Source organism: Mustela lutreola, chromosome 2 (genome assembly GCF_030435805.1).
Source record: "Mustela lutreola isolate mMusLut2 chromosome 2, mMusLut2.pri, whole genome shotgun sequence".
Classification (NCBI taxonomy): Eukaryota; Metazoa; Chordata; class Mammalia; order Carnivora; family Mustelidae; genus Mustela; species Mustela lutreola.
In genome coordinates this window covers 158,712,889-158,734,691 of record NC_081291.1, presented here as the reverse complement: position 1 = coordinate 158,734,691, position 21,803 = coordinate 158,712,889, and the positions used below count along the sequence as shown (strand labels likewise).

General features: G+C 35.3%; 1 protein-coding gene across 3 annotated transcripts in view; it reads right to left on the bottom strand.

Moving 5' to 3' along the window:
* GSK3B (glycogen synthase kinase 3 beta) overlaps positions 1-21,803 on the bottom strand; it is a 221,662-nt gene that overhangs the window by 130,975 nt on the left and 68,884 nt on the right. For all 3 annotated transcript variants that reach the window (XM_059163958.1, XM_059163956.1, XM_059163957.1), the window contains exon 2: positions 18,819-19,012. In XM_059163958.1, the coding sequence (XP_059019941.1) occupies positions 18,819-19,012 (194 nt within the window). The remainder of the gene's footprint in view (positions 1-18,818; positions 19,013-21,803) is intronic.

Here is a 21,803-nt window from a genome sequence, read left to right as displayed (position 1 = left end):
TCCTCTAGCAAGAGGTCTAGATGGTTCTTGAAACCATGGGAATAGATAAAATTGCCTGTAAATTACGAAAAAGAAGTAGCCAGAGTCTCCAGCAGCAGAGAAGTCTATAAAGGACACTAATAAACTGGTCAGGCAGTATAATCTGGACCATGCTGTCACAAAAGCCCCAAGACAGGTAAGACATTCTCAAGACGATCCTGAAGAATATCAACATATAGGCAGACAGATAAAAAAGAATCATACAAGAGAAACTGAGAATGAGCCAGAATGAAAAAGATGAGTCACTAAAATAATAATCTAGCATAAGGATCAACAAACATTTTCTATAAAGGGCCAGATTATAACTACTTTGGCTTGCAGGCCATAGTCTCTGTGCAATTACTTAACTCTACAGTTATTGTGGAAAAGCTGTCAACAAAATATGTAAAGGAATGAGCATGCCTATGTTCCAGTAAAACTTTATTTACAAAAACAGGCAACAGGTGCACAGTGTGCAATCTCCTGCTCTAGAAGCCAAGGACAGAAAGTTCCTTATATATTCAATCTCTTTCGCACTTACTATACATACACTGATATATTAAAATATATATTTCTTACATATATCATATAGAGTGGACTTTCTAATATCAACTATGTTCTGGAAATACACAATATCATTTTTCTTTTACATTACTGTAATTAGATAGTATATAAATAAAAACTTAAATTGTGAATTATAGATATAAAATACATACTGCTCAGGCAAGCTTAAAATTTTCTACAAAGAAATCCCAAATTTATAGAAATAATAAACAGGATTCATGCATGCAAATTTTCCCCATCAGTCCCATAAACAACTTGCTCAGCACAGAAAGGGAAAAGGAATGGGAAACAACAGAAATGATGCCTGAGAGCTTAAAGGACTTCTATTCGCAGCCAGCTAATATGGAGTGATGTAAATATAAAAATGAGGGTCCTTAAAGGCTCAGTTTTCAAAGGCCTGAGCATGTAAGTCAAATCTAACCTAAATGCAACACTGCTTCAACCCTGTATCATTGAAATATTATTATTAGCATAACAGAGATGGTGCCAACAACTACAGGATTAATAAAAAATCAAGAGCCAGGTACCCTGCTAAGAGCTTTATCTTCCTAACTTCATTTAATCCTCTCCATAAACCATTTAAGTAGGCAACAGTATCAATCCCCACTTAGAAAGGGGGTGAAGGCATAGTGAGGTTAAGAAATTTAAGGTCAAAGAGCAGGGACAAGATTTAAACCAGATGTGTCAGATTCCTAAGCCCATACTCTTAACTATCACAACAAGATGTAACTCAATTACATCAATTTCATTCATTACTATATCTTGAGGAATACAGTGACAATAAAGCAGGACTTCTGTACTGAAACCAATTACAATTCAAAATAAGACAAGTACACAAGTATCAAATAATGATACCACATAACAGAAAATGTTACGTGCTTTTAGAGGTATCCAAAAAAAAAAAAAGAAAGAAAAGAAAAGAATGTGGGGGGCACCTGGGTGGCTCAGTTGGTTAAGCGGCTGCCTTCAGCTCAGGTCATGATCCCAGGGTCCTGAGATCAAGCCCTGCATCTAGCTCCCTGCTCACTGGGCAACCTGCTTCTCCCCGTCTCTCTGCTGCTACCCTTCTTGTACTCTCTCTCTCTGTCAAATAATTAAAAAAAAAAAAAAACTTTAAAAAAATGATGTGAGAGTTTTGAAAAGATAAAGAACACTTCTTCATTACATTTAAAAAGATTTTTCATGAAAGTGTACACAGTAAGTTGCATATTAACTAGCAACTCCTCCCTGGGACCATTAGCTTTTCTGAATACATAAACAAAAACTCAAAAAAAAAAAAAAATAACCCAAAAACAAACAAACAAACAAAGAAACAAAAACCCTCTTCCTCGCTAAGAAGAAACTAGAAAGGAGACATATCATCCTATATACCACCAGAATACAACCCAACTAAAAACTCAGGCTACTATAGGGATTGTGCCTATATGCTATAAATTATGATTTCCACATAAAGAGATCATCAGTTGGTCACTCTTTTGAAATGCTTTCTCAAAAAAAAAAAAAAGAAAGAAAGAAAGAAAGAAAGAAGGAAAGAAGAGAAAAGAAAGGAAAAGGAAAAGGAAAAGAAAAAGAAATGAAATGATTTCTCCACAATTTTTCCTTCCTCCCTGGCTAAATTCACTGTTTCTTTTACTAATTCTTTCTAATCTCTCTATTTTCTAAATAATGGAATAAACAGAACCTGGGGTCTCACCTCTTTTCAACTAGCTCTATGATCTCTTCCAGTCTCAGGACTTTAAAGGCTGATGACTCCTAGTTTTATATCCCCAGACTAGACCTCTCCTGTGTACTCCAGAATCTTTCAGTCAACTAACTACATGTCAGTTCTTCTTCTTTTTTTTTTTTTTAAAGATTTTATTTATTAATTTGACAGACAGAGATCACGAGGAGGCAAAGAGGCAGGCAGAGAGAGAGGGGAGGGGTAAGCAGGCTCCCTGCTGAGCAGAGAACCCGATGCGGAACTCGATCCCAGGACCCTGGGATCATGACCTGAGCTGAAGGCAGAGGCTTTAACCCACTGAGCCACCCAGGCACCCCATGTCAGTTCTTCTAACATACATCTCAATTTGACATGTCATGAGCTAAACTCCTGATCTTCCTTAAACCTGCTCCACTCATATCCTATATCTCAATTATTGATCATTCGACTCTTCCAACTGTACAGGTCAAAAATTTTGAAATCTTGAATCTTCTTTCTCCAACCTCACATTCAATCTGTCAAAAAATACCATTGGTTCCACCTTCAAAATATATCCAAAGGTCATATGGCTGGCTCCGCCAGCAGAGCATGCAACTCCTGTGAGTTTGAGCCCCACTCTGGATTACTTAAAAATAAAATCTTAAAAGAGAAAAAGAGAGAGAGAGAGAGAGAGTGAGTGTGTGTGTGTGTGTGTTTCTCCAAGATTCCAGCAATTGAAATCTTAGGTGTTTACCCCACTGAAATGGAAATTTATGTTCACACAAAAACCTATAAATAAATGTTCATAGCTGTATTATTCAGAATAGCTACCAGATGTCTTTCAACAGGTAAATGGATAAACAAGCCATAGTATACCATACTATGAAATCCTACTCAAAAAAAGAAAAAAACTATTTATTGATATATGCAACAATTTTAATCAATCTCCAGCGACCTGTGCTGAGCAAATAAAGCTAATCCCAAAAGGTTACATGCTGTATTTGATTCCATTGATATAACATTCTTGAAATAACAAAATTACAGATAAGGGGAACAGGTTACTGGTTATTGCAAGGGTTTAAACTAGGGGTTAAGAGTGGAGGAATGGCAGGAAGATAAATGGTTACGGTTATAAGAGGGCAACATGAGGATCCTTGTGATGAAGGAACTGTTCTAGTGAATACACAAAACTACATATGTAATAAAACTGCATAAAAGTGTACACAGGCATATATACACATGCACAAATGAGTACAAGTGTAAGTGGGGAAATCTCAACCAGACTGATGGATTATATTAATGTCAGTATGCTGGTTGTGACACTGCACTATAATTTTGCAAGATGTTACCACTGAGGGAAACTGGGCAAAGGATACATGGGATCACTGTATTATTTCTTACAACTGCAGGTGTATTTACAATTATCTCAATATAAAAATAAGTGTGTGGGGGGTGTATATGTGTATCTACTACCTCGCTAGTGTAAGTCTTTCAGAATACCTCTGCTCAGCTATATGGTCTTTCGGCTTTCCTCTGTTGACCTCACATCTATATTTAACAAAGCAGGCAGAGTGATCTTATGTAGTCAGAGTGACCTTGCATTTTAAAATATGAGATAGATAATGGGATTTCTCTGCTTACAAACTCCAGTGGCTCCCCACTTTGAAGAGATTTAAAGCCAAAATCTTTGCTGTGGCTAACAAGGCTTCTACCAACTACCCTACCCACTGAAGAAAACATTTGTTAGTCATTTATTTGAAAAAGGTATCTGTATCCAGAATAAAGAACTCTACTCAACAATAAAAAGACAAATAAAATGAGGAAAGGAAGGTCTTCTGGTTTCTAGTCTAGTATGTAAGGAGCTTGTGAGTCATCCCTCTCATCTTCACAACAAGAAAAGAGCTGAACAAACTGAAAAATCAACAACTCTCCTTAAACCCACCAAAATACTGAGGTCACATGGCAAACTGCTGCTCTAAACACTAGAGACAGACAGGTAGATACACAGAACCACAGCTTATTGGAACAGAAGCAGCCCAGGAGCAGAAATTGCCTAAAGAGCCAGTACCAGTAGAGAAAAACTTAAAACTGTAATTGACATAGAAAAGTCTCAGAGTTAAAAGCTCCAGAGAGGGACACCCCTGTTTTTCTCAGCTTTATCTCTAGGATCTCTACTAGATCTTCACTGGACATGGCCAAGGAGAGAATCAGTAAGCCTAAACAAATGTCAATAGAAATTTCTAACACTGAAAAGCAAAAAGCAAAAACAAAAACAAAACCATAACAAACAAACAAAAAACGAAAAAGAAGAGAATATCCAAGAACTATTAGGCAATTATAAAAGTTGTAACATATGCATAATGGGAATGCCACAAGGAGAAGAGAGAAGGGAACAGAAAAAGCACTGGAAGCAACAACTGAGAATTACCCCCAAATTAAGGTCAGACACCAAACCACACATGCAGGAAGCTCAAAAGACATAAAAGAAGATTAATACCAAAAAAAAACTATATCGAGGCATATCATATTCAAAATGCAAAAGATCAAAGACAAAGAAGAAATCTTGAATGAAACCAGAAGAGGGGAAAAAAAAAAAACTTTCTCATAGAGAGGTAAAGGTAAAAATTACATTGAACTTCTCTTCATAGGTCATGTAAACAAGAAAAGAGTGAAGTAAAGTATTTAAAATGTTGAAAGAAAAGGGGTGCCTGGGTGGCTCAGTCATGGTGTCTGCCTTCAGCCCAGGTCATGATCCCAGGTCCTGGGTCTGAGTCCTGCATCAGGCTCTCTGCTCAGCGGGAAGCCTGCTTCTCCTTCTCCCACTCCTCCTGCTTGTGTTCCCCCTCTCACTGTGTCTGTCTCTGTCAAATAAAGAAATAAAGTCTTTTAAAAATAATAATAATAAAAATAAATAAATAAAATGTTGAAAGAAAAAAAAATCTAGAATTCTGCATCCAGTAAAGTTATTCTTCAAATGTGAAGGAGAATTTGAGACTTTCTCAGAAAACAAAAATTGACAGACTTTATCAACAGCAGACCTGCCATCCAAGAAATGTTAAAAATAAAAAATTCATCAGAAAGATGGAAAATGACATAGACAAGAAATCTGTTATTTATTGTAAAGAAAGAAAAAGCACTAGAGAATTAATTGATCTAGCAGCAACTGTTCAAAATAGTAACAGTGATATTGTATTCAGTGATTATAGGTTATAGATTAGTGAAAATAATGACAGCAGTGTTATATGGAATGAAAAGCAGAAATTGGAAATATTCTGTCATAAGGTAAGTGCACTATCCATGAAAAGAGTATAGTTACTTGAAAGCACACTTCAAAAAATTATAAATGTACACTGCAGACTCAACTACAACCACTGAAAATGGTTTTAAAAAGTGTAATAGATACTGTGAAGGAAGAGAAAAACAGAATCATATAAAATGCTCAACTAAAAATAGATAAAGCAGAAAAAGAGAGGAAGAAAAAAGAAGAAACAAGGACAACAAATAGAAACAGTAACAAATATGGCAAAAATATGATCCAACTATATCAATAATCTCTTTAAACATCAATGGCTTAAATACAGCAACAGAAGAGAACTTACATAATGTTGTATGTCAATATCTCAATTTTTAAAAATAAATACTAATTTAAAAATGAATTTTAAAAAGAGTCAACTATATATAATCTACAAGAAATGCATTTAAATGAAAGACATACACACCTTAAAAATAAAAGGATGGACACAATTTTAAAACTACAGGCCAATATTCCAGATGAATACTGATATAAAAACCACCAACAAAATATCAGCAAACCAAACAACAGCATGCTGAAAGGATTATATACCACAACCAAGTTTTATACCTGCAATCGAAAGATTTACCTGAAATGCAAGGGTGGTTCTACATACATGTATCAATAACTGTGAACACACCACATTACCAACAACATGAAGGACAAAAACCAAATGGGCATCTCAACTGATACAGAAAAAGCATTTAACAAAACTCAACACTCTTTCATGATATACTCAACAAACTAGTAATAGAAGGAAATTGCCTCAATATAATAAGCTGTATACAATGAAAAGCCTTCCTTAACCTCCTATTCATTGGTGAAAAACCGAAATTGAAAGCTTTCCTTTAAAAGGAAGAACAAGGCTAGGATGCTCATTTTTGCCACTACTATTCAACATAGTACTTGAAATAACAGCCAGAGCAATTAGACGAGAAAAATAAATAACAAAAGGCATCCAAATTAGAAAAGATACAAAATTATCTCTGTTCACAGAGATGATCTTATATGTAGAAAGCCCTAAAGAATTAAAAAAAAAAAAAAAAAAGTCTGTTACAACAAAAAAACAATTTCAGCAAAGTTTCAGTTATAAAATGAACACTTGCTTGATTTTCCCAGTCATTCTCTTGGTAGCAGTCACCACTGGGATGTAAATATCCGTAAATATCCTTCCCCCCAGGGTCACTGAAAATATATTTACTGAGCACCTATTATGTTCCAGAGTTTGTTCTAAATCCTGAAGACAGTGGTGAGCATGACAGACGAAGCCCCTGTGCTCACAGACTGTATATTTTGATGGGGGATACAGACAATAAACAGGCAAATAAATAAATATGGCGATTTTTAAAAATGAACACTTAAAAATTGGCTGTATTTCTATACAGTAACAATGACCAATCAAAAAAGAAAGCAATCCCATTTACTATAGCACCAAAAAGGATACAGTGTTTAAGAAAAACCTAACCAAGGAGGTAGAAGGCTTGTACACTGAAAACTGTAAAACACTGCCAAAAGAAATCAAAGAACATAGAAATAAATGGAAAGGCATCCCATGCTTTTAGCTTAGAAACTTAAACATTAAAATGTCTATAGTACCCAAAGCCATACAGAGACTCCATGTAATCCCTATCAAAATTCCAATGGCATTTTTTTTTTTGCAGTAATAGAAAACCAAAATCCTAAAATTTTATATAGAATCTCAAGGGACCCCAAACAGCCAAAACAAACTTGAAAAAGAACAAAGCTGGAAGACTAATAATTCTATATTTGAAAACAAACTACAAGCCAATAGTAATCAAGACAGTATGGAAATAGCATAAAGATAAATATATAGACCACTGGAACAGAAGAAATCAGAAATAAACCCTTATGTATGGCCAAATAATTTTTTTAAATGGTGCCAAGACTACAAAATGGGGGAAAGACAGTCTCTTAAGCATATGGGTGTTGGAAAAACTCAACTAAGAAGCAAAAGGATGATGATGAACCTTTACCTCCACCACACACAAAAACTGACTCAAAATGAATTAAAGACCTATGAAACTATAAAAATCCTATAAGCAAAAACAGGAGAAGAGATTCAGCACACTGGAGTTGGTAATGTACTTAACCTTTGGTGACTTAAAGCTCATCCTTTCTGTGGCAAGTGAAAGGATTTCCTTCTTTTGGGGACACCAAAAAGCACAAGTAACTAAAGCAAAAATTGACAATGTGACTACATCAAACTTAAAAAACTTCAGACTGTCAATCATGACAGTAAAAGCACAAACTCACATGTGGAACCCTTTAAAAAAAAGAAAGAAAAAGCCAAACTCTTAGAAACAGAGGGTAGAATGGTGACTGTAAGGGGTTGAGGAAATGGGGAAAATAGAAAGCCATCAGTAAAAAAAAGATGAAGAAATTCTGGGCATCTCATGTACAACATGGTAACTGTAATTAATAATACTGTATTATATTGGGGCGCCTGGGTGGCTCAGTGGGTTAGGCCACTGCCTTCGGCTCAGGTAATGATCTTGGGGTCCTGGGATCGAGCCCCGCATAGGGCTCTCTGCTCAGTGGGGAGCCTGCTTCCCTCTCTCTCTCTCTCTCTCTGCCTGCCCCTCTGCCTACTTGTGATCTCTACCTGTCAAATAAATAAATAAATAAAATCTTTTAAAAAAAAATACTGTATTATATATTTGATACATGCTTAGAGAGTAGATCTTAGGTGTTCTCACCACACATGCATGTGCAAAAAAAGCTAACTGGGGTGCCTGGGTGGCTCAGTGGGTTAAAGCCTCTGCCTTCGGCTCAGATCATGATCCCAGGGTCCTGGGATTGAGTCCCACATCGGGCTCTCTGCTCAGCAGGGAGCCTGCTTCCTCCTCTATCTCTCTGCCTGCTTCTCTGCCTACTTGTGATCTCTGTCAAATAAATAAATAAAATCTTTAAAAAAAAAGCTAACTATGTGAGGCGATGAATATGTTAATTAAACTGACTGGGGCAATCACTTCACAATGTATACACAGTTCATCACACTGTATGTACCCTTTAAATATATGCAATTTATTTGTCTACTAGACCTCAATGAAGCTGGGGGAGGAAGAGTTCAGCAACAAATAAACAAACCTAGAAAAAATGTTAAGATGGTAAGTTTAATGTTATATATTCTTTATAATTTTTTTTTTTTAAGTAAAGGGATGAAGAATGATACACCAGAGTAAGACTAATCAAAAGAAAGCTGGAGTAGATATATTAATTTCAGGCAAAGCTGACTTCAGAGCAAGAATAATTATCAGGGTTAAAGAGGGCCATCACATAATGAAGAGGAGATCAACTCTCAAAAACAATTCTTAATGTGTATGCACCTAGCAAAAGAGTATCAAGTATTTGAGGCAAAAATAAATAGAATCATAAGGAGAAATAGACAAATCCATTATTATACTTAGAGATTTAAACACCCCATTACCAGCTGTTGACAGATCCAGCAAGCAGAGAATCAATAAGGATACAGCTGAACTGAATGACACTCTTGATCAATTGGATCTAATAAATATTTATAGGAAACTTTATCCAACAACAACAGAATAATCCTCAACTTGATAAAGAACATCTATAAAAATCAACAGCTAACATATTTAATGGGAAGAAACTAGGTGTTTCCCTACTAAGAACAGGAACAAGACAAAAAAGACTTCTCATCACTCCATTCAACATTGTACAGAATACAATTAAGACAGAAAGAGGAAATAAAAGGTATATAAATAGGAAAAGAAGAAATAAAACTATCTTTGTTTACAAAAGACCTGGCTGTCCATGTAAAAAACATCTCAAGGAATCAACAACAAAACCTCCTGGAACTAGTAAGTGACTGTAACAAGACTACAAGTACAAGTTTAAGATACGAAAGTCAAATGCTTTCTTATATACCAGCAATGAACTATTGGAATTTAGAATTAAAAATACAATACAATCGGGGCGCCTGGTGGCTCAGTTGTTAAGCATATCTGTCCTCGGCTCAGGTCATGATCCCAGGGTTCTAGGATCGAGGCCGGCCTAGGGACCCCTGGTCCATGAGAAGCCTGCTTCTCCCTCTCCCACTCCCCCTGCTTGTATTCCCTCTCTTGCTGTCTCTCTCTCTCTGCCAAATAAATAAACAAAAATCTTTTAAAAAGAAAACCACACACAATACAACTTACTTTAGACCCCTCTAAAAAGAAATACTTGGGTATAAATCTAACAAAATACATTATGAGATCTACATGAGAAAACCCATAAAACTCTGATAAAAGAAACCAAAGATCTACATAAACAAACATATTTCATGTATAAGAATAGGAGGACTTAATAGTGTCAAGATTCCAGTTCTTCCTAACATGATCTGTAGATATAATATAATCCCAATCAAGATCCCAGCAAGTTATTTTGTGGACATCCAATAATGAACCCAATATTGAAAAACAATCAAAAAGCTGTTACTAACACCTTCAAGACTTACCATAAAGCTACAGCTAAAAAAAAAGGGGGGGGGGGACAGTGTGATTTATAAACAAATACATCACTAGAATAAAACACAGAGCCCAGAAACAGCCACCAAATACAGTCAACTGAACTTTGACAAAGGATCAAAGGCATTTCAATGAAGAAAAGATGGTCTTTTCAACAAACTGCTGGAATAACTGGATAGTTGCACATGTAAAGAAATGAATGTAATCACAGATTTTACATGTTTCACAAAAATTAACTTAAAAAATAGATCATAGAAAAGGCAAAACTACAAAACACAAAGAAGACAACATAGGAGACAATTTAGGTCTCCTTAGGTTTGGCAGTGGCTTTTCAGATACAACACCAAAGGCATAATCCATGAAAGAAAAAATTGACAATCAGACTTCTGATTAAAATTTAAAACTTTGCTAATGAAAAGATAAGTCACAGACTGGGAGGAATCTCTACAAAACACATAGGTGAGAAAGCACTGTTATCCAAAATATACAAAGAACTCTTAAAACTCAACAGTAAGAAAATACACAACCATTAAAAATGAGCACTTACTTGAATAGACACTTCACAAAGAAGATACACAGATATCTTCAAATAAGCATATGAAAAGATGTTCAACATCATATATCACCAGAGAACTGCTAATTAAAATGAGATACTACTGCTCTCCTATTAGGATGGCTACAATTTAAAACACTGACTACACCAAAGGCTGATGAGGATGTGCAATAGAAAAGTCTATTACTGCTGGTAGAAATATGAAATCTTTCTGTACAGTCACTTTGGAGGATAGTTTGGCAATTTATTGCAAAACTAAACAAACTCTTATCATACAATCTAGCAACCGCACCTTGGTATTTATCCAAATGAACTGAAAACTTGTATCCACACAAAAACCTATAAATGAATGTTTATAGCAGCTTTATTCATAACTGCCAAAACTTGGAAGCAACCAAGATGTCTTTCAATAGGTAAATGAACAAACTGCAGTACAAGGATAAAATGGAATATTATTCAGTGTATTTCTCCCATTCAGTAGGTTGCCTTTTTATTTTGTTGATCATTTCCTTTGCTCTGCAGAACTTTTTAGTATGATGTGGTCCTACTTATTTATTTTTGCTTTAGTTTGCTTTTACTTTTGGTGTCAGACTGAAAAACCTACTGCCAAGACCTATGGCAAGGAATTTACTATGTTTTCTTCTAGAAGTTTTATGGTTTCAGGCCTTATGTTGAGGTCTTTAATTTATTTTGAGTTAATTTTTGTGTTTGGTGTAAGACAGTGGTCCCGTTTCATTCTTTTGCATGTGGATGTCTAGTTCCAACACCATTTATCAAAGAGACTATTCTTTTTTTCTCCCATTGTGTATTCTCAGCTCCTTTGTCAGACTTAACCATATACGCATAGGTTTATTTCTGTGCTTTCTCTATTCTGTTCCATTGATTTATGTATCTTTTCTTTTATGCCAGTATCATATTGTTTTGATTATTACAGCTCTGTATCGGAATTTGGAACCAGGGAGTATGAGGTCTTCAGCTTTGTTCTTCTTTCTAAAGACTGCTTTGGCTCTTCAGGGTTTTTGATGGTTCCATACAAATTTTAGGATCATTTGTTCTATTTCTTTGAAAAATAGCAGGGGCACCTGGATGGCTCAGTCGGGTAAGCCTCTGACTCTTGGTTTTGGCTCAGGTTATGATCCTGGGGTCATGAGATTGAGCCCTGCATCAGGCTTTGTGCTCAGCACAGTCTGGTTGGGATTCTCTCCATTGCTCTGTCTGCCCCTCTCCCAGCTCGTGCTCAAATAAATAAATAAATAAATATGCTTTTTAAAAAATACAACTGAAATTTTAATTGCACTAAAATTTGTAGATTATTTTGGGTGATATGAACATTTTACAAAACTGATTTCTTCCAATTGATGAGCACAGAATATCATTCCATTTATTTGTGTCTTCTTCAACTTCTTTCATTATTGTCTTATAATTTTCAATATTGAGTCTTTCACCTTGCAGTTAAATTTATTCCTAGGATTTTATCCTTTTTAATGCAATTATAATGAGACTGCTTTATTTCTCTTTCTGATAGCTCATTATTAGTGTATAGACATGCAAGAGATTTTTGTGTCTCCTGTTCTCAGTTGTTCTAAAGGTTTTTTTTTTATGGAGTCTTTAGGGTTTTCTATATATAATATCAAGTCATCTGCAAATAGTGACAGTTTTACTTCTTCCTCTCCAATTTGAATGTCTTTTTTTTTCTTTTCTGCCTAATTACTCTGGCTGCCTTATATTAAGTTTTATTCCTCATTCACTCAAGCCATTCAAGCCATTAAAAACCAGAAAAAGGACATTCAAGACCATTTTTTGTGTCTCTGGAATAAAAGACACAATAAAGCTATATATAGTTTTAAAAGCAAAATCAACAGAACTCTTTGACAGCAACCTTTGTACAGTCTCTAAAAATTCAATTCATTAAAAAAAAAATTTTTTTACTAGTCACTACCTATACACTTGCAAAGTAGCAGAAAAGGGTCTCTAACCCTACAAGGCTTGGTTTGGTAATAATGTGCCTCTCAAATCTCACACTGCAAGGAGCATCACTGACCCATGGCTCCAGCTGCTGAGCTCTCAAAGCCATTCTCCTGTTCAAGCCATGCCATGCCAAGCTTCCCATGAACTGACTTCCAGAAAATGACTGCATATGACAGATATATTTAAGGGAGACCTTTTCCCAGGAGACATTGTACTCTTCTGATGGTTCAACCTCAGGGTGAGATTCTCCACTGGTTTTGCTTTAACTTTCTTAGAGCTGCATTGCAGTGTAAGACCTTTCCTACTTACTGTCCTTTCCTCTCTCCTCCAAAGAAGTTAAGACGTTTCTGTGACCCAAAGAACATAACTCCATATGACATAAGTAAGGATTACTATTTCTTTTAAAGTTGTTTGTCAGTTTTATCGGGAATAGATTTTCCACAAATGACTTAAAATAGTTATACAAATACAAACAATTAGGTGTCTCAAAATAAGATTATCAAATTTAGGGGCACCTGGGGGGCCAGTTAACTGTCTGACTCTCGATTTCAGCTCAGGTCATGATCTCAGGATTGTGAGATCGAGACCTGTGTCAGACTCTCTGCTGAGCACAGAGGCTGCTTAAGATCTTCCTCCTCTCTCTGCTGCTTCCCCATCCCTCTCTAAAAAAGAAAAAAATGTTTATTTTTAAAAAAGATTATACAATTTAAGAGCAAGTAAAACGAATGTAAAAATCCAAGTAAACAGCCATTTGTAGTAATTTAGATGCCTAAAAATAAAAGCAAAATTTAGTTACTAGGAGTTTTAAAATTCAGAACATGTTCTCATAATACATTGTTTCATTTGATTCATACAACATGAGAAAAAAAGGAAACACAATATTTATTGAGTTCTCTTCTGTGCCAAACAGTAGGCTGGGGCATTGCAGTAGTATAAAACTGAAGCTCATAAAATTAATGAATATGCTCTAGCTTACAAAACTACTAATAATGAATACCCAAGGTCTTCCTTCCTCTATGCTGTCTCCACAATATCCAGGCAGAGGATAATAATAATCCCATGAATTAAATCTCTCCTCATTCTCAAAAATGGTAAATACTAAAAGTAGAACCCTATTCACTCTCTATTCACAATAGGACGATAGTTATACTTCACATCTCCACCCACCCCCATATCCTAACCACAGAACAACTGAAACCAAACAGGAGACCTGAAACCTATGACTTAGTTCAAAGGAGAACTGAAATTAATAGTTAATGAGGCAAAGATCACTAATTAATTAAAAATGCAACTTACCGGGGCGCCTGGGTGGCTCAGTGGGTTAAAAATGCAACTTACCGATTTTCAAATTAGAAAATACTAATTATTTAGTGTAATCCCAGGCAGCAGCTATGTAAATCACAGAAGGGAAACTACAGAATCTTAAATTGTCATGAAAATTCCTACTATTTTATGGTAATCAAGAAAAATGAATTGGCCAATATATAAAATAAACAATTTTTTTGGAAACAGTTTACATTTAGCAAGGAGAACAAAGAATACTTAAGTTTCATAAAGGAAAGGTGATACAATGGAAAGAACTGAACCTGCTACTTTTTAGCATGTAGAAGAAAAAAACCCAAAAGATACAACAGCAACAAAAGCAACAAACACTTAGGAATAAATTTAACTAGAAATGTCAAAAGCCTATACAATAAAACTCCTGAAACACACAAAAGTAAACTTGAACAAATAGAAAGATATCTCTTATTCGTAGATAATCCAACATCAGAAATAGATCAGTTCTCCCTAAGTTAATTTATAAGCTAATGAAATTTCAATTAAAAATATGAAACAGCTTTTTTATGGAATTAGTCAAATTGATGCCAAAGTTCATATGGAAAAACAAACACTCAAGAATAGCTAGAAACCAGGAGGGCACCTGAGTGGCTCAGAGGGTTAGCCTCTGCCTTCAGCTCAGGTCAGGATCTCAGGGACTTGGGATCAAGCCCCACATCTGGCTCTCTGCTCAGCAGGGAGCCTGCTTCCCTTCTCTCTCTGCCTTTCTCTCTACCTACTTGTGATCTCTCTGTCAAATAAATAAATAAAATCTTAAAAAAAAAAAAAAAGAATAGCTAGAAAACACAAAAAAGGAAAGCCACAAGAATAGATTAGCTCTAGGAGACATTAAAACATACTTAAAAGCTTTATAATTAAAACAGTGTGGTAATGACAGAAGGATATGCAAACGACCTAGTCTGGAACAGAATGGACTTAGTAGAATAGAATGGAAAGTCCAGAAATAGACCAAGTACATGTGGAAATTCAGCATATGATTGCAATACCATCGCAAGTCACTGGAGCAAGGATAAACCTTTAAAAAACTGTACTGAGCAACTAAATGGTTAATGAGTTAGAAAAGATAAAATTAGATCACTAACTCATACCATACATAAGAATAAACTCCATAAAAAAAGAATAAACTTCAAATGGATCAGAGAATTTAAATGTGAAAAGTGAAATCTTGTAACTACCAGAAAAAAAAAAAAATGTGAATTTCTCTTTAACCTGAGGAAAAGTTTTTTTCATTAGGAAAGTCTTTTTACTTACAACTTAAAACCCAGATATGATAAAAGAACAATAAATGTGACTCATGGGTAGTGGGAGACTTTCATATGGTAGAAAAATAGAATATACAAAGTAAAAATACTACATATATTACAGATAAAGGTTAATCCATTATAAAAAATTGTTCAGAGTTAAGAGGAAAAGGCCAAAACCCCATTTTGAAAATGGGCAAAAGGAAAAAAAAAAAAAAGGAAGAAAAACAAAGAAAATGGGCAAAAAGAGAAAAAAGAAAAAAAAGGACAATTCATATACACACACAAAAACAAAATGGACCTTGAACAGGTGAAAAGATGTTAAACTACATTCATAATAATAAGATTATAAAATAAAAACTACAATGAGCTACCATTTCTCAGCTATCAGATGAGTAAAAAGATGAAAAAGTTAAGCAATGCATTTTGTCCACACTGCGGGGCAACGGGCACTCATATTACTGAAGAGAACCCAGACTGGTTCAACCCTTATGGAGGAGAATTTTGCAATAGCAAACAAAACTACATAAATGTTTACGTTTTGACTCAGCAGTCTACTTCTCTTAATTTACCCTGAAGACACACATCTGATTAAAACAATGAATATGAAAAGGTTTTTCACAGCAGCACCCCTAGAGATTATAAAATATTGAAAATAAATTAAATATCCATATATTGAAGAATGGTTGAATGAACTCTGGAATACTATGCAACTGGATGAGAAATATCTCTGAATTTATATGCAATGACGTCTAAAAAATATAGGTAAGAGAAAAGGCAAACTACAAAAGAATATCCCTAATATATTATCTTTTATGTTAAAAAGAAGCCAAGAAAATTACATTTAATTGCTCATTTGTGTTAAAGAAACCCAGAAAAAATGAACCAAAACACAATTAGACTGGCTATCTACAGTGAGTGAACGGAAACATGACAGAGGGAACAGAGAGTACATGACATTTGTATATTTCTGGTCTTTGCAACCATATTAGTGTGTTTCACAGCCTGAAAATATATTTTTTTTCTTTTTTTTTTAAAGAGAGAGATCACAAGTAGGCAGAGAAGCAGGCAGAGAGAGAGGAGGAAGCAGGTTCCCCGCTGAGCTGAGAGCCCGATGTGGGGCTCGATCCCAAGACCCTGAGACCATGACCTGAGCTGAAGGCAGAGGCTTAACCCACTGAGCCACCCAGGTGCCCCAATAATTTTTTTTTTAAAGTCAAGTAAGAACAGGGATAATATTCTAAGAAGGGATACATACAGAAACAAATGAACCAAACTGTATTTCAAAGGAATTACTTAATCACACCAAAGGAAATAAATTTAAAACAGAATCTGTTCAGAATCTGTTAGTGGTGATAAAATATTTAGTAAAGCACTCTGCAGTCAGAATGTATGGATTCAAACACTTGCCTAACTTTCCACTTGCTAACTGTCTGACCCTGGGCAAGTTAATTTATAATCTCTGTGCGTAGATTTTCTTATCCAAATAATAACAGTACCAATCTCACAAAACTAATGATAAGGCTCAAAATCTTAGTAAATCACTAAGCATATAACAAGAATTTGGTAAGCATTTGCTATTATTACCTACTAATAAAAACAAAACAAAACAAAAACCCAAAACACTGAATGTGTGGGCACCCAGGATACACATAATAAAAATGGAGTCTTTGGGGGCACCTGGGTGGCTCAGTTGTTAAGCATCTGCTTTTGGCTCAGGTAATGATCCCAGGGTCCTGGGATCGAGCCCCACGTGGCCTCCCTGCTCAGCGGGAAGCCTGCTTCCCCCACTCTCACTCCCCCTGTTTCTGTTCCCTCTCTCACTGAGTCTCTCTCTGTCAAATAAATGAATAAAATCTTAGGGGAAAAAAAGGAGTCTTTGTCATGAAAAAATTTGGAATTTCCTAGTTTATGGACAGTAAGTGTTCAAGGAATTTACAACAATATCCACAAGGCTCGCTGGAATAATGTGAGAAATTTCATAAAGGAGCAATCTGACAAGGGTCTTTATACTTGCACAAGATTTAGATTAGCAAGAGAATGGGAGTGATAAAGGAAGCTAAATAAAAGCAAAGAAGCCATAAAGACCAATATATTTCAAGGATAGTAGCACAGAAGATTTGGAAACCTATCTAGAGATAAGGCAAGACTATGGAAGTTCCTGAACATACTACTGAACTGGGCAGGCTTTTTTTCCTAGACTATGAGGAACCATAGAAGAATTGTGTGTAGCGAAAACAATATGACCAAACTGAACTGTGGGGTTATTCCCGTGCTGGTATGTGGAAGATCAGAAGTAGAGTCTTACTCGTGGGTAAGCCAAATAATGAATGGCAAGGGACTGACTAGAATAGTAGTGATGAAAAAGGGAAAGAAGTCACCGATCATCAAGGCAGTGAGGAGGGAAAAAAAAAAATCAATGAAGTTTGATAACAACTAGATATGAGGTATGAGAGAATAGAAAAGTCTGAATGACAAGGTGAATGACAACATCATTAGAAGGAAAAAGCAAAAAGGAATGGGAACCAACAGAAAGGATTTCCACTGGGTCTTAAACTCAGGTCAGTCTTAGGTAAGAAGCCTTGCCAATTTGAGATAACAAATCAAGATCCAATGGGCATTTGGCAACAGGGGCCTAGTACTTACAAGAGTAAGATCTGAAGACAAAAGGTATAAGAATTTTTTTCTTAAAAAAACAAAAAAAAAACTCTTTAGAATATTTGAGACATTCTAGAGCTAGTAGACTGTGCCTTTTCAGAGGAGTGATCATCTCATTTATCTGTATAGCCCTTCAAATTTGGCATAGTTGCTAGCACAGGGGTGACTATCAGCAAAACATTACTTAAGTGGGAGAAGTAGAGAAGGGAACAGAGCTGTGTGGTTTGTTAACAGCAGAGTCTACTTTAGAGCCCAGGTCTCCTGACTCTCAACTATAGACCATAAAAAAAGAGATGACCTCTGAACATTCATGCATAGGATCCCCTAGAGAGCAAGTGTAAGAAATGAAAATAAACTAAACTGTGGGAATGGCTGGTTTAGGTGGATGAAAGACATAAGAAAATAGCAAAGAAAATTCAGAGTTATTTAGGAAAAAATAAATGATAGTGTCACATCACAGATTCAAAAGAAATTTTAAGAAAGGAAGTACAGTCAATTGTTCAAATAAGCAAACACCACAGGTAGTGTTTCTCTGTTCTCCTATACCAGTGAGATCCAGGTCACTTTTTAGAAGTATAAATTGAGAAATTTTAATCTACTTTCACAACATTTTAACATCACGTATCCCTCAGCAGTGCTTCAAATATATTGTGCTCTTTAGTAAATTTTATCTCTATAAAATAGAAATAAGGAAATAAAGTCTCAGGGTACCTAGGTAGCTCAGTCATTAAGCATCTGCCTTCAGCTCAGGTCATGATCCCAGGGTTCTGGGATCAAGCCCTGTGTCGAGCTTTCTGCTCAGTGGAAAACCTGCTTCTCCCACCCCTACTCCCCATGTTCTGTGTTCTCTCTCATTCTCTGTAAAATAAACAAACAAACAAATAAATAAATAAATGAAAGAAAGAAAAGAAAAAAAATCTCTATAATAAATTTGCACTTGAAGCGAAAAGAAATGAATGAAAAAAATACTCATTTATATCTATTGATAGCAACAAAATACATGAAATACCAAAGGTCTTACCTTAAATCTCTTGTCCTGCAATACTTTCTTGATGGCAACCAGTTCTCCTGAATCACAAAGTTTGGCTTGATATACCACACCAAATGACCCATTCCCAATCACTTTAGTGTCTGTATAGCTGACTTCTTGTGGCCTGTCTGGACCCTGCCCAGGAGTTGCCACCACTGTGGTCACCTTGCTGCCATCCTTGTCTCCTAAAAGAAGGAAGAGATAGAAAAATAAGAATTATAAAGAACTAATTCATAAAAAACAGAGAAAATTGCTTAACTATACAAAGTAAACTACATTCTTTATTACAAATTATTATTTTTTTATTTTTATTTTTCTTTAAAGATTGATTTTTTTTATTTGAGAGAGAGAGAGAATGAAAGGGAGCATGAGAGGAGAGAGGTCAGAGAGAGAAGCAGACTCCCCGCTGAGCAGGGAGCCCGCTGTGGGACTCCATCCCGGGACTCCAGGATCATGACCTGAGCTGAAGGCAGTTGCTTAACCAACTGAGCCACCCAGGCGCCCCTACTACAAATTACTTTTAAATGCTCATCTTAGTTTATCATATAGAATTATTTCAACTATTTGTTTCAATTATAAGTAATTTTTTTAACCACAATTTATTCAGTCATTGTGTAGACAAGGCATCATGCTTAGCTTATATATATGACTCCATTTAATAAAAACAACAACCCCATGAGGTATATAGTACTGTTCCCATACAAAATTAATGGCAAGAATGTTAAATTTGGCCAAAGTCAAAAGTCAAATGGTGGATCCACTGGGGTTTAAATCTTTATCCATCCAACTCTATAGCCCCTAGTTCTTTTCTCAAGTCTTCCTTATTTTACTCAAAAATAAAATAGGTGCAGCTAAAAATACCTAAATATGTTGACTACATTCAGACCACTCTGCCTTTAGGAAGGGAAGGCTTTGAGTTTTTGCTTCTCTGCCATCTTATTTCTTTTTAAGAAAATAGAATACTTCTCAGAGAAAGGTTAGATGGGGTAAGAGATGTAAAAGATAAAAGAAAACCAAACCCATTCTGAATTAAATCTCATCTGTAAGTAGTTCACTGACGTTCTGTGGTCTCTGCCCACTCAATGGCTCTTGCCTTACCTTTTGTACTTTTCCTCCCCTCCCAGTAATAATCCAGAGTCTCCTCAATTCAAGCTCAAGAGCCACCTCCTATTTGACCAGGCAGAGTTCACAATCATCTTATTCTCCAAACTCTTAAACTATTCTAAACCATACTATGCTACCTAGAACCTGATTATAAAAAGCTTTAAATTGTTCTTTCAGTGATTTCAGAATACATACAGATTTTAGTAAGTACTATCATTGTGAAGTAGCAATTATGATTTGTGCTTTTTCTCTCTTCCCTGAGAAATCTAAACCCGATTCTCAGTACCTATAAGTCCTTAGACTCAGACTAAACTGCACTTTTTCCTTTTTTTCCTCTTCTACTCTTCCATTATATCATTTTTATGATGCTAACTGAATTCATCTAACCTAATAAAAGAAAAAATAATGCAGTTTCTCACTCCAGATACCAAGCCAAGATTATGAAGTATTCATTTGTAACTCACATATAAAAGAATGAAAAATATAATAATCTCTTTTTCCAATGGTTTCAATTTTTCCCCAATATAAAATTACCAGGTAAATGAATATTCAAATGTTACTGGCATATTTACCCAAAGTGTAAAATTATTTTAGTTCACAGAGGTACTAATATAGACGAAAACCAATATACAATATCTGTGACTGATTAATTCTCCTACTTATAAGGCAGCCTTCATGATAGACACAAAAGCAATGAAAGATTCCTACTTTAAGACCTAGGTGAATTACAGGCAATCTATATTATATATAATAGCATGACTGACTACCTTAAATATGTATGGTTTTGGTTCCAAGGTATAACACCCAACAGGTATGACAGCACAAATCCAACATCACTTGAAGAAAGATAACTCAAATCTTGTCAACACCATCACTGTTATTCATAACAGTATTATATGTACTTGAAATGCATGCAAATCCCAGCAGAAGCCCACACATATACAGCAGTTCTCAATGCTTTCAAATGATCTCTTCACTTTTCACTTCCTAGTAAGATAAATCTCAAATATTTTATAAGACCCAGTTAAATCAAATCTCAGTTCTAAATCATCATGCTCAACTCCCCAAATATTCCATATTACCATCATTTCTGAGTATGTTAATGTTAATTACAACTTTTCAGGTTGACTATAAACTTTACTATACATTATTTTCTTCTTCATTTGTAAAATAAACCTAGCTCTACTTGTATTATATAACATTCCTCTAAAGACAGAATCATAGTCTTCTAAACTTAAACTCTAAATGAAGAGCTCTAAAAATGGTTGAATTCAGAAAGAATAAAATCCAAGGTATTGAATATATTTTATCATCCAACTGCCCAAAGAAAATAAAAAACAAAATTGATTTCAACAGTCTGACTCTTCCCTAGAACATCCAAGTCAAAAGCATATCACCAAAAAGTATATTATCTCAAGAACTATTAATAATTCCACTGAACAAGTTACTTATAAAATCTCACAGGTTTAATTTACAAAACAGAGCATCATTTTTTTTAAATTAAAGTAACAGATTTTAAGAATGGCTGCTGCATTTCACAATTTTAATTGAAAACAAAAGCTGAGGTGTAAACAAAAACTACGCTTTTCTACTGTATAACCATATTTCAATAAAGAAAACAGTAGCCACAGCTTTGAACTTGCTTCTATAAAAGAACTTAATATAAGCATATATAAACATTCCACACTTGCCTCCTCAGACTGTGTTTCTAAAGGAACTATAGCATTTCAGAAACAGGACTCCGAGAACCAGCTATGAAAGGTACCCTGGGTGGCTCAGTGGGTTAAGCCGCTGCCTTCGGCTCGGGTCATGATCTCAGGGTCCTGGGATCGAGTCCCGCATCGGGCTCTCTGCTCAGCGGGGAGCCTGCTT